General features: G+C 44.5%; 1 protein-coding gene across 2 annotated transcripts in view; it reads right to left on the bottom strand.

The window, feature by feature from the left end:
* The window catches only part of PIBF1 (progesterone immunomodulatory binding factor 1), a 301,512-nt gene that overhangs the window by 126,028 nt on the left and 159,123 nt on the right, over positions 1-16,361 (bottom strand). For both annotated transcript variants that reach the window (XM_073614256.1, XM_073614257.1), the window contains one exon: positions 16,081-16,171. In XM_073614256.1, the coding sequence (XP_073470357.1) occupies positions 16,081-16,171 (91 nt within the window). The remainder of the gene's footprint in view (positions 1-16,080; positions 16,172-16,361) is intronic.

The raw sequence follows: 16,361 nt of genomic DNA, 5'->3' as shown, positions 1-16,361 counted from the left end.
TTTTTTTTTTTTTAGTCTTTTTTGAGTGGCGGTTGGTAAAGTTGAGGTGGTGTTTCTTAGCCTGTGGAGGGTGTCCGCTGTGTACTTGAAATTGCACAAAGTGAGAAGGAACAACGTTGCTGAAGGAGGATGATGGAGGGCTACTTACTGCCCTCCTGTTGATCCAGAGGAAGGCAAAAAAAACCCCTAGCTGAGCTGGCCAATTGCTACAGCAGCAGAAAAATTCCTTCCTGACCCCCCGAGGGGCGATCGGACTCAAGGACCAACTACTAGGGTACCCCGGTGGGCTTACCTGTACAGGATGGTCCGGAGGACGAGGAGGAGGGAGGGGTTGGGGGGGTCTGGCCGCTATTTACTTGTTGGAATGGTGCTGGGGCTGCGTCTAGGAGGATCTAGGATGGACGCTGGTCAGGTCCAGAGTCTCCGGTGGTAACCTGTGCCCCTGCAGTGAGGTCCGGTGTCGAGGAGGTGGTGTTCCAGGTGTAGGGGCACGGGGGCCAGCTGTACAGGTGTGGGAGGGGTGTGAGGTGGCTGGCTGGCCGGAGCTAGGCTGCAGCCGTGGTCTGGCCCCCGGGTCTAGCAGCTAGAGAAGGGGGTGATTGGACGGCGGCTGCGGTTGTGCCCCGGGGGGAGGTTCGGGACCGTGGTCGGGGGGTGTCAGTGGGATGGTGGGTCCTGCCTGGAGGTGGGCCGGCGCCTGGGAGGGGGGGTCAGGGGGGACCGGGTCCCAGTATTAACCTGCAGGGGGGTCCCGGAATGAGCTCCGGGTGGATGGTAGTGATTGCGGCCACACTGGGTGGACCAAGATGGCCGACAGGCTAGGCCCGAGCCGCAGGCTGTCCTGATGCTCGAGCTTCTGAGGTGGCTGAGGTCCTGTCCGTGGATGGTGGGTTGGGTCCCGGTACTAACCTGCTGGGGGGGTCCGGGGATGAGCTCCGGGTGGAAGGTGGTGATTGCTGCCGCACTGGGTGGACCAAGATGGCCGACGGGCTAGGCCCGAGCTGCGGGCTGGCCTGATGCTAGAGCTCTGGAGGTGGCTGAAGTCCCGTCCGTGGATGGTGGGTTGGCCCCGGTTGGATGGAGCATGCTGACCTGCCGATGAAGGCTGGGGGTGAGCGGCGGGCCGGTGCTGACCGGAGCTGGCCTGAGCCGCGGAGTGTCCTGTGAGACTGCTCCGGGAGGCCGACGGCTGGGTCAGCGTTCCTGCGGCCGAGGCGGTGGAGCGGTGAGGGTAGGGCTTGGCGGATCGGGCAGGAAGGGTCCGGGGATCCCGTTCCTGGTCCACGCAGCTGGTGAGGGGGGGGGCTCGGTACAAAGCGCTGGGAGTCCGGGGATAGTCCTGATGGATGGAAGGCTGGGTGACCGGAGCACTAGAAGCACTAGAAGCCGGAGCTTCCACACGCACGTCTGCTCTCTGTGCATGAACATGAGGGGGAAGTATAACGCGATACGCTGCCTTTACCGAAACGGGAGAGACTCCCAGATATACAGTAAGAGCACTAGCCACTGGTGTACAGGAGTTTTGGCAGAGCCTAGCTAGAGGGTAGACAAATGGCTTGGTTAAAAGAAACCCATGGGAGCCGGACTACTAAAATAGTTTATACCAAAGTATCATGTTCTTGGTAGTATGTACAGCCTTCAAGGACAAGGGTTGCAATGTGGGAGTTGGCAAGTCCTTGAATTCCTTCAGAGAAGCTAAGACAACAAATACCCATTATAACAATGGGGTTAGGAAAACCTTGTTCTTTCCTATGCAGCAAGAAGAAATGGATAATAGGGAGGGAGAGAGGAAGAAAGAGAGACAGAGGACAGTAATTCAGATTCATTGTGCAGCTCGTCTAGAAGGTAGAATAAAAGAAAAGTTCCAGACATATCCTTTCCAAGCTGGGGTAGGTGTCAGTAAACTACCCATGAATCAGGACAATGAAGTCTAAACCCCTCCCCTCAGTAGCTGCCTCAATGTATTCATAAAGGGAATTGCCAAAGAAGCTCAGTATCGAAGGGCATGTGCAAAATGAACTTTCCCCACATCGAATCAGTCGCTTACGTTTTAAGCCAAATGCCCCGTACACACGGTCGGACATTGATCGGACATTCCGACAACAAAATCCTAGGATTTTTTCCGACGGATGTTGGCTGAAACTTGCCTTGCAAACACACGGTCACACAAAGTTGTCGGAAAATCCGATCATTCTGAACGCGGTGACGTAAAACACGTACGTCGGGACTATAAACGGGGCAGTAGTCAATAGCTTTCATCTCTTTATTTATTCTGAGCATGCGTGGCACTTTGTGCGTCGGATTTGTGTACAACGGATTTTGTTGTCGGAAAATTTTATAGCAAGCTCTCAAACTTTGTGTGTCGGAAAATCCGATGGAAAATGTGTGATGGAGCCTACACAAGGTCGGAATTTCCGCCAACAAGGTCCTATCACACATTTTCTGTTGGAAAATCCGACCGTGTATACGGGGCATATGACATTCTGATGATCTGATGTATCACATTCTCAGTGGCGTCTACACAGAATAGTAGGGCAGAGGACAAGAACTGTAACCTTGAAGAAAGATTGGGGTTATCTATATTAAGGAGAGAATTTCCTATTAATTTCTCCAGCCCAATTAGTCATAGTCTGAGCAACTGCTAGGATGACAATGGCAGGTTCTAGGGCAGGGCCTCCAAGTGAAAAGGAGGACTTCAGAAAGGTCTCCAAACACCTTTCCACTGAATCTTTAAAAGGAAGGGGTAGCCTCAATAGAAACAGTAGATTAAACATTCAGTATAAGAACGGCTGGGTCCACAGCGGACCCAGGCATTTGTTAAATTCTGTGTCCATAGGATATAAGTTGTCAGGAAAATGAAATAACCTCTCTGAATTTAGCTAATTGTGGTATAAGACCCAGATCCAGAATAGAAAAAGGGTTTTCTACAAAAGGCCCTCTTTTCTATGCATTTTTGTGTGCGGGCTGTGCATTGCTAGGCTTATATATCCAGAGACTAGTATGCACTGCCTCTATCGATGAGTCCACAGTAGACAGCATACGGCAGAAAGCTAAGGAAGTAATTTTTTCCAAAATTGTGGCCGTTAAAAATCTTGAGCTGCCTCCTTTAGAATGTCCACATCCCCCTTGTTTTTTGCCACAGTGGGTGTGTCAGGCAATTGCTGGAATGGCTTCAGTGTTAGACCTTTCTCCAGAATGAGGAAACCAAATTTAGAGGAACTTAAAAAGTTTCCTCAGGGCTTGCGGTGTGGTCTATTCTGTGTGTTTTCACTCCCAAGTGCCTATAATCCTCCATTGCCAAGTAAAGTTTTTTCCTGTGGGGTACTCAAAGAATGACCATGGATTAAGGGGGTTAAGCATGTCCAGTATAAGGGAACCCAGGTGCTAACAGAGTTCTGATGGCTGTGTCTGAGGAGTCTGGCAACAGATGGGGTGGCAAAGGATCAGCTTGCCTTATCAGCAGAAAATGACATCCGTAAGTGCACAATTAGCAATCTTGTAACAACTACGTCGCTAGCTGGAGAGGAACTTCCAGTGTGGAGGTGGGAAAAGACTGCAAAATTTGAATAGGTAAACACTATAATAACATTACACATTAGTTTGAATAGTGAGATAAAAAAAGTAAGGAAAAAAACACTACGAGTACAATTCCCCCTATACCTGTATCCCATGAACCGCTTGTGTGCATGCCACTTTGGTATGCTTTGCAGGATAAGGATGCAGTGTATACTACAGCGCCATCAAACCATGTCAGCTTTGGATCGGTTTTTATAAGAGTACAGGGAAACCCTGTCTAACTTGTCCACGTCACTGGTACCATTCTGTGCCCAAAGCTTCGCCTATCATAGTGGGCATACCCCCCAAAGGTGTCTTCAGGGTCTGGGTAGAAAAAGAATGGATCACAGGCCTGGACCTGTTCAGTATCCCTGTGGCTAACTACACTCATTGCAACACTTGCCTAGGTGAGCACTGAATGCAGGATCCAGTGCCCAAAGCAAACATTTCAGGGCAGACCTGCTGCCGCCGGGTCTGGGTATGGGTACAATAAGCAATTCAATCTTGATAGAAACACATAGGTTGGACTTGATGGACTTGTGTCTTTTTCAACCTCACCTACTATGTAATTATGTAACTATGTCATTGTCTACCTAAACTATCCAATTATTCTGAATCCATTCAGGCATACATTGAACTAGAAGGTTGTTGGTAGATTTAAAGGAGAGTGTATGGTTAGATTGTATTGTGTGTGGTGACCATTCTACACTTCCACATGCAGCCTCTATTCCCGAGTCACAACTCTATATCCTTTAGAAAACACTGATAGAAAATATACCTATCAAAAAAGTTCAATCTAAAAGTAGGCAAAAATAATTAAGGAGGAGCCTTCTCATGATAATGGAGTACTCATGACACATGCTCTGATAAGGTGGCATTAAAGTATGTACCCTGCTGATTTTTTTATGTAGTCAGTGGTTCAATTTGAATAGGAAGAACTACATTATAAATCTGCCTTTGAGATATGGCAATGTACGAAGTCTTTTAAAATAAGGGCAAAGTTGTTTTCTATTACTAGATATTCATCTATTTTTCACAGCTGAGGCTTATCATGATTATGCAGTTCCCATATTCCCATATCAATCTTAAATTTTATGATTCCAAGGATTTAATCTTAGTGAGACTTATTTTATTTATAATCTATTAGATGTGTGAACTTCTAAGATCTTTTCCGAAATGTTTAGGTAAATGACAACAGAATAATATTCAAATTACAGAGGACAATATGATGATCCTGGTTTTCTTACCACTTCTGTCATCTCTGCATGGAAACGCTACATTAATGAGGTGCAAAATGAAAGATCTTGAGTGTTCTTTAATATGTTCTAGAGGTTTTTTTTTTTAGTAGGTTCTTTATAAAGCTGCAAGGTTATTAGACTGATCAGAGTTGCAAACTCAAATACTTTTTTTATAGTACAGACAATCGTATCATTTGGAATATTAATATATACACACACACATACACACATACACATACACATACACACACACACACACACACACACACACACACACAATATCTCACAAAAGTGAGTACACCCCTCACATTTTTGTAAATATTTTATTATATCTTTTTATGTGACAACGCTGAAGAAATTACACTTTGCTACAATATAAAGTAGTGGGTGTACAGCTTGTATAACAGTGTAAATTTGCTGTCCCCTCAAAATAACTCAACACACAGCCATTAATGTCTGAACCGTTGGCAACAAAAGTGAGTACACCCTTAAGTGAAAATGTCCAAATTGGGACCCAAAGTGCCAATATTGTGTGGCCACCATTATTTTCCAGCACTGCCTTAACCCTCTTGGGCATGGAGTTCACCAGAGCTTCACAGGTTGCCACTGGAGTCCTCTTCCACTCCTCCATGATGACGTCCCCGAGCTGGTGGATGTTAGAGATCCTCCACCTTCCATTTGAGGATGCCCCACAGATGCTCAATAGGGTTTAGGTCTGGAGACATGCTTGGCCAGTTCATCACTATTACCCTCAGCTTCTTTAGCAAGGCAGTGGTCACCAGAGAGGTGTGTCTGAGGTCGTTATGTTGGAATACTGCAATGTGGCCCAGTCTCCAAAGGGAGGGGATAATGCTCTGCTTCAGTATGTCACAGTACATGTTGGCATTCATGGTTCCCTCAATGAACTGTAGCTCCCCAGTGCCAGCAACACTCATGTAGCCACAGACCATGACACTCTTACCACCATGCTTGACTGTAGGCAAGATAAACTTGTCTTTGTACTCCTCATCTGGTTGCAGCCACACACGCTTGACACCATCTGAGCCAAATAAGTTTATCTTGGTCTCATCAGACCAAAAGACATGGTTCTAATAATGTCCTTAATCTGCTGGTCTTCAGGCTTCCTTCTGGGATGACAGCCATGCAGACCGATCTGATGTAGTGTGCGGTGTATGGTCTGAGCACTGACAGGCTGACCTCCTCACCCTTCAACCTCTGCAGCAATGCTGGCAGCACTCATACGTCTATGAGAGACAGCCTCTGAATATGACGCTGAGCACATGCACTCAATTTCTTTGGTTGACCATGGCAAGGCCTGTTCCGAGTGGAACCTGTCCTGTGAAACCGCTGTGTGGTCTTGGCCACCGTGCTCCAGCTCAGTTTTAGGGTCTTGGCAAACTTTTTATAGCCTAGGCCATCTTTATGTAGTGCAACAATTCTTTTTTTCAGAACCTCAGAGTTCATTGCCATGAGGTGCTATGATGAACTTCCAGTGACCAGTATGATAGAGTGATAACACCAGATTTAACACACCTGCTCCCCATTCACACCCGTGACCTTGTTACACTAAAGAGCCACATGACATCGGGGAGGGAAAATGGCTAATTGGGCCCAATTTGGACATTTTCACTTAGGGGTATACTCACTTGTTGCCAGCGGGTTAGACATTAATGGCTGTGTGTTGAGTTATTTTGAGGGGACAACAAATTTACACTGTTATACAAGCTGTACACTCACTACTTTACATTGTAGCAAAGTGTCATTGCTTCAGTGTTGTCACATGAAAAAATATAATAACATTTTTACAAAAATGTGAGGGGAGTACTTACTGTGTGTGTGTGTGTGTGTGTGTGTGTGTGTGTGTGTGTGTGTATATACATATATATGTATATATTGTAACCTGGGGGACAGGTAGCAGGTACAAAAGCTTCCTGGACAAGCGGCCTTTCAGGCACAGATACCAGAACAAGAGAAGTAGTGACAAACAGTGAAGTGTTTAATGGTGATATTTACAAGTCTGTAGAGGTGCTGTACAGTGTTCAAAACAAACAGCCAAACAAAAAAACCTAGCCATGTCTCAGCTCTAACTATACACTATGCAGGCCCTAACTACCAGGCTGAGCAAGCCTACCGCTTGTCAGTTTCCACATAAACTGCTTAACAGCTTTTTACCAACCTTTCTGCTCTCACAGACCAGCGTTGTCTGTGTTTCCCAGGCAGAGAGCAAAGGCTGTCTGCTCAGGTGAGCTTAAATTACCCTGGGGAAGAGGACCAAGACCTGAACTGGATCATGGATCAGAGATTCCTGAATGTGTACGAGAGGAGCCTGGGAGACATGTAAACCCCAAACAGGACTTTTCCTGGCTCTCTCTGGGACGCTCTGCTACAATATATATATATATATATATATATATATATATATATATATATATATATATGTATACACACACACACACACATACATACATACACAGTTGTGCTCAAAAGTTTACATATCCCGGTAGAATTTATGATTTCTTGGCCATTTTTCAGAGTATATGAATGATAACAGAAAAACTTTTCTTTCACTCATGGTTAGTGTTTAGCTGAAGCCACTTATCAATCAACTGTGTTTACTCTTTAAATCATAATGGCAACAGAAACTACCCAAAGGATCCTGATCAAAAGTTTACATATCCCAGTTCTTAATGCCGTGTATTGCCCCCTTTAACATTAATGACAGCTTGAAATCTTTTGTGGTATTTGTGGATGAGGCTCTTTATCTTCTCAGATGGTAAAGCTGCCCATTCCTCTTGGCAAAAAGCCTCCAGTTCCTGTAAATTATTGCGCTGTCTTGCATGAACTGCACGTTTGAGATCTCCTTCTCAGCGGGGGAGATCGCTGTACTAACATCGATTGTTAGTGCAGCGACTCCTCCCGAGCTCTTCAGGGTTGAACAGGAACAAAAAAAAAAAAACCGAGTGGTGTGTACTAGGCTTAAGTGTATGTTCTGGCTAAGTATTTTATGTTGACAAGATAGTATTGTTAATATTACAGTGACATGAAGTTATTTGATCCAGGCTCCTGTTCATTTCCACATAAAGCTCTACTATGGAAGTAAAGATCAATTGAAAATAAAAAAAAAATCACATTGTTTTTTTTGCATTAACTGGACATCCATTCTTTTAAATAGCATCACAAAACCAACTGCAGAGAAATAACAAAACAAGGCTGAGAACATGTGTTCTACAAGGAATGCTACATGGCACCATGCATAAGTAACTTCTGAATAAATGAACAAAAACTGACGATGGACATATGGAGAAGATGACTGGCAATGAGGCCAGAAAGGTCTAGTACAAACAGTAAAACCAGTATGGCTGCAACAGAGCAAACACGTTCTGAATGTTGCATGCTTCCAAATGACAAGTTCATTCAGGCTAAAATGTGGTTGTGCAAGGCACAAAAATGGATTGGGAAAGAGATAAAAAAAGGCAAAGACTGTTCTGTATTTTTCCAGTCTTGGGAGGCAGAATTAAGTTTGCGATGAGAGAAGTGTTAGAATGTGTCTTCTGATATGGTGCATTTTTTCTTTTTGGAATATGTGCTATTAAACATACAGACCTTTTTCTTAACAAGATACATTTATAACTTTAAACAGTATGGGAATAAGAGGAATAATGGGATTTTTGTACTTATCGTAAAATCTATTTTTTTGAATTTATTGAGGGAGACAGGAATTTAGAGACTGTTATGTTATACTGCTGCCTACAGGAGGGTTTGGACACTAGCAAACAAAAAACAGTACCAGCCAGTATAACCACTAGTAATCTCAGCATCCCCAATTTTGTGAAAAGCACTACAAAGAGGATGACCATAGATACAGAGGGTGGGACCTGTATCTGTCAAACTGCAATAAATTGGTTATACGTTGAGTACAAAAGCCCATTTTTTTCTTGCTCAGTTAAGGACACAGGAAATCAAAGTTCATTAAAATATCCAAAAGCAGTTGACCGAGGGGTGGGCAACAGCAACAAAACTTTAATGGCCCACAAACAACATAATGGAGACTAAAGATGGGCTCAGGAGTGTTCGGGATTTTAGTTCCAACCCACCTGCCCCTTGATCTTGCCAGGAAGCCGACACTGCACACCGCTAATCACGGGCATTAAGACATTTCCCGATTTGTGCAGCTGTGGACCAGGCAATGCCTCGCTGCCTGCGATTAGCGATGTGCAGTGTCGGCTTCCTGGCAGGATTGGGCAGGTGGGTTGGGACTAAGATCCCAAACACGCCTGAGCCCATCTCTACTGGAGACTGCCTGAAGCTCAAAGGATCACCTGCAACTCAAAAGGATGGCCTGAAGGACTGAAGCTGGCATCAGAAAAGACTTGAACACTCGCCTGGTAAAACTTGGAGAATGTGTGAGCAGAAGACCAGGTGGCAGCCTTGCAAATTTGGGAGAGTTGCTTGATACTGAACAGCCCAAGAGGTGCTTAGAGATCTAAGCACAGTGTGCCTTAACAGAAAACTATGGAACTTGATGCTTGACACCGTAAGGATGGATGATCTGTCTGAACCATCTAGAAAAAGGTGGAACAAGAAGCAGGTTTCCCCTTTACAGGGGCCATCAGGAAGAGAGCGAGTCTTTCTAACGGAAGCAGTGGCTGCAAGGTAAGCACACACAGCACAAACAACATCCAGGCTATAGAGGGAGATCTCCTTCTGATGAACTGTAGCTGGACAAAGGGGGTGAGAAAAAAATATCCTGGTTGAGAAGAAAGCCAAAACTATCTTAGTAAGGAAGGAAATTCTTAACCTTTACACTAACTTTTCCTTGTGTAATACCAGAAAGGGTTCTTTACAGGACAAAGCAATCAGCTTAGACAATCTCCTTGGAGAGGCGATGACAACAAGGAATGCAACATTGTGAATGAGATTGGAAAGGGGATTATTCTCCCAGAACCCGGGCTTCAAAAGCCATGTGCTGAAAGCCAGCAACTGTGAATCAGGGTGGTACACTGGCCCCTAAGACAGAAGATCCAGATGATCTGGAAGAGCCCAAGGAGTTTATACCAGTTGTCTGATCAGGTTGGAGCACCATGTCCGCCTGAGCCAGTTCAGTGGTACAAAAATCACTGGGATGCCTTCCATCTTAATCATGTGAAACAGGCAAGGAAGGAGTTACACTGGAAGGAATGGCATAGATCAGGATATGCTGTTCCCACAGAGCACCCACTGCTTTCGCCAGAGGAACTCTGTACCTAGAGACAAACCTGTCTCATTTGTTTTTGAACCTGAAGTTAGGAGGAGGTCAAGGTGAGGTAGTCTGCCTGCCAATTGTTCACGCCTGGAATGTAAATGGCAAACAAGGCTAGAACATGCAGTTCTGCCCAGTACAGAATCCTTTTGATCACTTGCTGCAGCAAGACTTTCAGTTCATTGCCAATGGTTGGTGTTCACCACTGCTGTGGCACTGTCTGACTACATCCTGATCAGACAGATGATCAGATTAGGATTCTTCAGCATTGCAGTGTTAACAAATTGCCAGAGTTCCAGAAAGTTCCAGAAAGTTGATTGGAAAACAAGATTCCAGCAACCAAGTCCCTACACTGATAAGGTGTCCAGGACAAGCTGATATCTGTCAACAAGATCCTCCAAGAAAACTGGAAGAAAAGACCGCTTGATCTGTCCAAGGAGTAGACTGATGTGTCCCACAATTACTAAAATGTTGTATTGAAAGTGTCTGAAGTGAAATTGAACAAATGGAACTAGCTTAAAAGTGGCTACCATCAGCCTGAGAACTCTCATGCAAAAGCAAAGAGTTGGGCAACAGCACTGAAGAGCCCAAGTCTAATGCCCTGTACACGATAGGATTTTCCGACAACAAAATCCATGTTTTTTTTCCGACGGATGTTGGCTCCAACTTGTCCTGCATACACATGGTCACACAAATCTTGTCGGAAATTCCAAACGTCAAGAACGCGGTGACGTACAACAACATGTACGACGAGCCAAGAAAAATTAAGTTCAATAGCCAGTGCGGCTATTCTGCTTGATTCCAAGCATGCGTGGAATTTTGTGCGTCGGAATTGTGTACACACCATCGGAATTTCCGACAACAGATTTTGTTGTTGGAAAATTTGAGATCCAGATCTCAAATTTTGTTTGTCGGAAATTCCGACGGCAAATGTCCAATGGAGCCTACACACGGTCGGAATTTCCGACAACAAGCTCCCATCGAACATTTGTTGTCGTAAAATCCTATCATGTGTACAGGGCATAAGGGTGGAGAGTTTAAAGTTTCTCCTAGGGAAGGAAAACTGGGGCTTGAGATGTGTCCGGAACAAGACCCATATACTCCCAATAATGAATCAGGTGAAGCACTGACTTGAGCTTCATTATTGGTCAGAACCTTTACCAACTGCTCCCTCAAAAAGAGATTGTCAATGAATGCAACAATGGGGATGCACTGAGAGCACAGCAAAGTCAGCACAGGGGTTAGAATCTTGGAATCACTCATGGGGCTAAGGACAGGCCAAACATCAAGATCACAAACTGAAAGTGTCGAGGGCCCACAGAAAAGCCAAGGAATCCTTAATGTGTTGAAAAATCAGGGACATGCAGGGACACATTCCTGAAGTCTACAGAGGCCAGAAAGTCTCCCTGGTGAAGAAAGGCTATGACATACCTGGTTGAATCCATGTGGACATTCTGGGCCCAATGAAAACATTTAGGGCAGGTTCTCAAACTGGCAGCCCTCCAGTTTTTTTTGCAAAACTACAAGTTCCATAAGGCATTGCAAGGCTGACAGTTACAAGCATGATTCCCACAGGCAGAGGCATGATGGGACTTGTAGTTTCACAACAGCTAGAGGGCCGTCAGTTTAAGTCCCCTGATTTAGGGCTTTGTGATACAGGGTGGGGCGTATTCTCCCTTGGGGTTGGAAACAGTGAAACGGTTTGAGTAAAACTCTAATTGGAACAGTTACACCACAGGTACTGGGGACATGATCCCTAGTTCCAGAAGAACCATGAGGGCTGCATGGAGATCTGCTAATATATGTGGTTATACAGCAGGTTGGAAGACATTAACTGAGGAGACAAAGTGAAACCCTAGCTTGTAGTCTCAGGAAACTACCTACTAACCCCAGAAGGCAACACTGGAACCTTTAGTGCATCATTAACTAGAGAGACCCTGTACATCAGAACTGTTCCCTATATGTCTGGAATCCATGTAATCTGTGTGTATGAAAAGCGGGGAAAAGGTACATCAGGGTTAGTCCCTGAATATTTATGAACTAGCTGCTGGTAGCAGTGGAGGTTTAGACAGCCAGAGGTGATCAGGTCACCGTAGGCAGGCAGCAACTAAGGACAGTCTACGTGTCACTTGCGATCAGGAGCAACGGTGAGAAGGTGCTGACTGGCAGAAAAAAAAAAAAGAGGAGTCTGGAGTGACATGTGACCCTTGCTAGTGGATGACGTCAATGCTCAGTCCCTCAACATTAATCATTTAGTAAACCGATAGAAAATTGGGAAATGCAGTGGTACCCAACAGTCCCATTAACAAGGTAGTTCTGGTGTTCGACCCGTACAGCTTACTCAAAAAGTAGTCTTCAGAGACAGGGTCACAGCTGAGGCTGTCCCATGACTGTGAACCCAAAAAGCGCTCTGCGGCTAACTAAAACAGTACACACATTTGGAATGTGCCACAATACATAGCCTGATGCATGAAGGTCACATTCCAGGCAAGGTCCACAATAGTTAGTCCAATGGGATCTGAATGCAGACGGCAAAGCCACTGCTAGGGACACACCAATTAGGACAGCTGAGTATAGAGCCCAGCTCAAGCAGCTTGTAGTGTAAATTTGATTGAAGAAAAAATTGCAGTCGCTAGGGAAAAGGTTGCAATTTTCTCAGCAGAGCACACTGTTGCTCTTCCCAGGCTGTCCCTTCAGCTCTTACACAAGGCTAGTGTTGTGTGCTTTAGAGAGTCTGGAAGGGGGATGGATAGGTTTAGGACAACCATCATAACCCCAACCCTACCCATCCCCCCCAAATTAAGACAACGCTGCAGCACAGTGCTAAAAGCACCTGCACAGCAAGATTTGGATTACTCCACACTCCCCAGATCTCGTCGGAAGAAGGATGACTTCACCCACGCCTAGGCGCTGCGGGTGTAAGCTGGGGGAAAGGAAATATATTATCTATTTTCACCCATACAGTTGTTTTATACTGATGGGAGGAGGGCTACCTAAAAAGCAGACCTTGCATTTTAAATGTGGTGACAGGGAGTTTTTTTTTCATAAAAAAAAAAAAATTAAAGTAATACCAAGTTAAAAATAACAAACATGTTATATTTACCTGCTCTCTGCGCAGTGTTTTAGCACAGAGCAGCCCAGATCCTCCTCTTCTCAGGTCCCTTGCCGGCGCTCCTGGCCCCTCCCTCCTGCCCCAACAGCAAGCAGCTTGCTATGGGGGCATCCAAGCTGAGCCAAGCCACTGCTCTGTGTGTCCATTCAGACACGGAACCGTGGCTTGGCCCAGCCCCCTCTCTCTCAATGGCTCACTGAATTTGATTGACAGCAGCGGTAGCCAATGGCGCCTTGCTGCTGCCTCAGTCAATGAGGGAGACAGTTGAGACTCTCGTGCAACATCACTGGATCGAGATGGGGATCAGGTAAGTATCAGAGGGGCTGCTGCACACAGGTTTTTTATCTTAATGCATAGAATGCATTGAGATAAAAACCTTCCGACTTTAGAACCACTTTAAGTTTGCTATTCCATTACCAGTAAACAGTGGGTGCCATATACACATGCTCAGCCCAGCTGGGGTTCTTGAGCAGAATGGCCACAACTCTGGAGACACGTTTTTATTTTTTTTATGACAAACTGATACATGGCTGGTCCATTTCTGCTGGTAGCCCTTTTAATTCCCCTACACACTCAGCTCTGTATTTTGGGACTTGGTCTATTCCTTTCAAAATTGGTGATATCCATTTACTTGAACTTGGAGGTCCCTGTCATATTTTGAGTACCCCAACCTTTTGAATCATTTTGGGTTTCTGTGGAATGGGCTAATTTCTACCAGAAATATGCTGATTATATACTGGTCCTAACTCACTACCACAATACTCACCGTTATGCTGATGAAGATTCGTATTAAGAATTGAAACACGTCAGGGTTTATGTACATTATTATGGCTATGTATCATATTGTGCCTTTGTCTATGTAACTATGGACCAAATTTTAAATATGCTTTTATATGCACTGTGTTCTCTACACCTTTTAAACCTGGTATAATAAATATTTTGGTTTTAATAATGATTTCATTGTTTTTTGGTCCCTTAAAATTCCCTTATCTTTTGCTAAAATTTGACATTCTTTTTGGTAATCATGGGTGCCGTGTCCTCCGGACTAAGTAGAAGGACCTTCCGGTTTGTTATCAGCGCTCAGTTCAAAAGCTTGCACCTCTGAGGGTATGGGGGTGCAATAGTGTGTATGGAATGGGCACCTTACACATCTGTGAGGGTTGTAAAAAAAAAAAAAAAGAGGGGATACTACATCGTAGTAAACATTGCCCTGTCTCAACTTATTTGAGACGTGTTGCTGCCATCAGTTTCAAAATGACCTTATTTTTTTTCTTAAAAGGACAGATTTTCTCAGTTTAAACATTTCATTTGTTTTCTACTGTGAATAAAATATGGGTTTATGAGATTTGCAAATCATTGCATTTCATTTTTATGTGGATTTTTCACAGCGACCCAACTTTTTTAAAATTTGGGTTGTGTAGTCAAAACATTGTTATGGATAGAGTAGGAAAGGGTTAAAATCCCTGCCAGCTTATTTTTTTGCTGCGTTTGTACTATTGCGGAAATTCTCCTTCACTTCCTGTCCCTGAGATGCATCAGGTTAAAAGGAAATATCTAAAAAATGAGGGGAATTTCTCTCTTCAACAATTGTCACCAGAACAGGTGTCCTCAGTGGAAGATTTCACCTCACCTCTTGTTTTGGGAACAACGCTAAAATTTTGAATTTCCACCATTTTTTTCTCAGTGGCAATAATCACCAGCAAAAGGAGTAGTGGTTCTCTCCAAAGAGGGCATAGATCATAATAAACCCTTCTCCACTATACCCAAAACTAAAAAAAAAAAAAAAAAAAAAAAAATTGTGGATCAGAAAGAAAAATAGGTATTTTGTAAAAACCATAAAATCCTTTTCTTGGAGTCTGTTGAGGGTCAGAGGAAGTCCTAAAGATTTAGGTTATACTGCCATTCACAGGAAAACAAAAAAAACACTGGGCCAGCCCATAACCACCCCTCCCGACTGCCAGGATCCCTTAGTTCTCTAGCAAAGCAGCTGATCATAACCACAGAGAGGTGAGACACTTAATGGGCTCCAAATAAACGATTTTACAGCGAGCACAAAAATCCTACTTCCTTTCTCATTTATTGAGGGACACAGGAATGCTTAAACCTTTGGGTCACCCAAAAGCAGGTTATCTGAGGGATGGGCAACACCACAGAAGACCAGGGTGAAGGATTGCAAATCTGGAAAACAGATTCTTGAAGCTTGACAAGAAAAGGGTTGAACCTGACCATTGAGACCATAAGCCATAGGGATGATTTTCTGCTTGAGCCTATCAAGAGATGGTGAAACAAGTAGCCAGTGCACCCCTTTTAGTACAAAAACATGAAACTCCCTAAATACGGGTGCAACACAAAACATGTTCTAAAAGGTGAACTTATCCTTTAAGGTAAAAACACTCCATTATTTCCCCCCACTCCCTCTCAAAACCTCTCTAACCCCTCTGTAAAAATTCACCTCTATCGATCCAGTGCTGTGCCCAGCTACAGGTCTTTCCTTTCTTCCTCTCACAGGCTTCACTGAGAATGGCTTGAACTGTTGGCTCCTGCTGACGTCGGTCGAAACCTGTGAGGAGGGAGCAGGAGGTGGGCCAAGCTGTGCGTGTCTACGGACACACACACAGCCTAGCTCGGGGGCGCACCTGCACGAGTGCCCCCATAGCGCCGGGCTTACTACTGGGGTACTTGAAGAAGAGAAGGAGCGGACAGCACCAGTGGGGGTCCCTATAAGAGGAGATAAATGTTCGCTCTGTGCGATATCCTTGCACAAAGCAGGTAAGTATACACTTTTTTCATTTTATACTTTAGTATCACTTTAGTATTAGCAATTAGAACCCATAACACTTTTAAAAACCATTAGCCTGTGCCATTCCCCAAGTGGATCTCTACCTTTTAACAGAATGAAACAGATTTTAGATATGAAGACACATGTTTTCCTTTACCTCTGCTTTAATCTCCGTTTAGCTGTAGTGGGGATGTTGGCTCCATATCCATATGAATAAAGAACCCTTTCAGCTTCAATGTCATCTTCCACTGTAAGACAAAAAGGGTTATTTATCATTATAAGTTGTGCCACAAAAGGAATTTGTTACTTTATGCCACACTGACTGCATAGTAATATAGCGCACAGTGTAAATATTAAGCCTAGACTAGGACAACCAGAAATTTGCCAGTATCAGTGGGACATACCACCTTGGTAGCACTGGGATCCATCATCCCAATG

This window comes from Aquarana catesbeiana, linkage group LG02 (genome assembly GCF_042186555.1).
Source record: "Aquarana catesbeiana isolate 2022-GZ linkage group LG02, ASM4218655v1, whole genome shotgun sequence".
NCBI classification, from domain to species: Eukaryota; Metazoa; Chordata; class Amphibia; order Anura; family Ranidae; genus Aquarana; species Aquarana catesbeiana.
The sequence above is the reverse complement of the archived record's forward strand: the minus strand, read 5'-3'. Positions and strand labels throughout refer to the sequence as shown.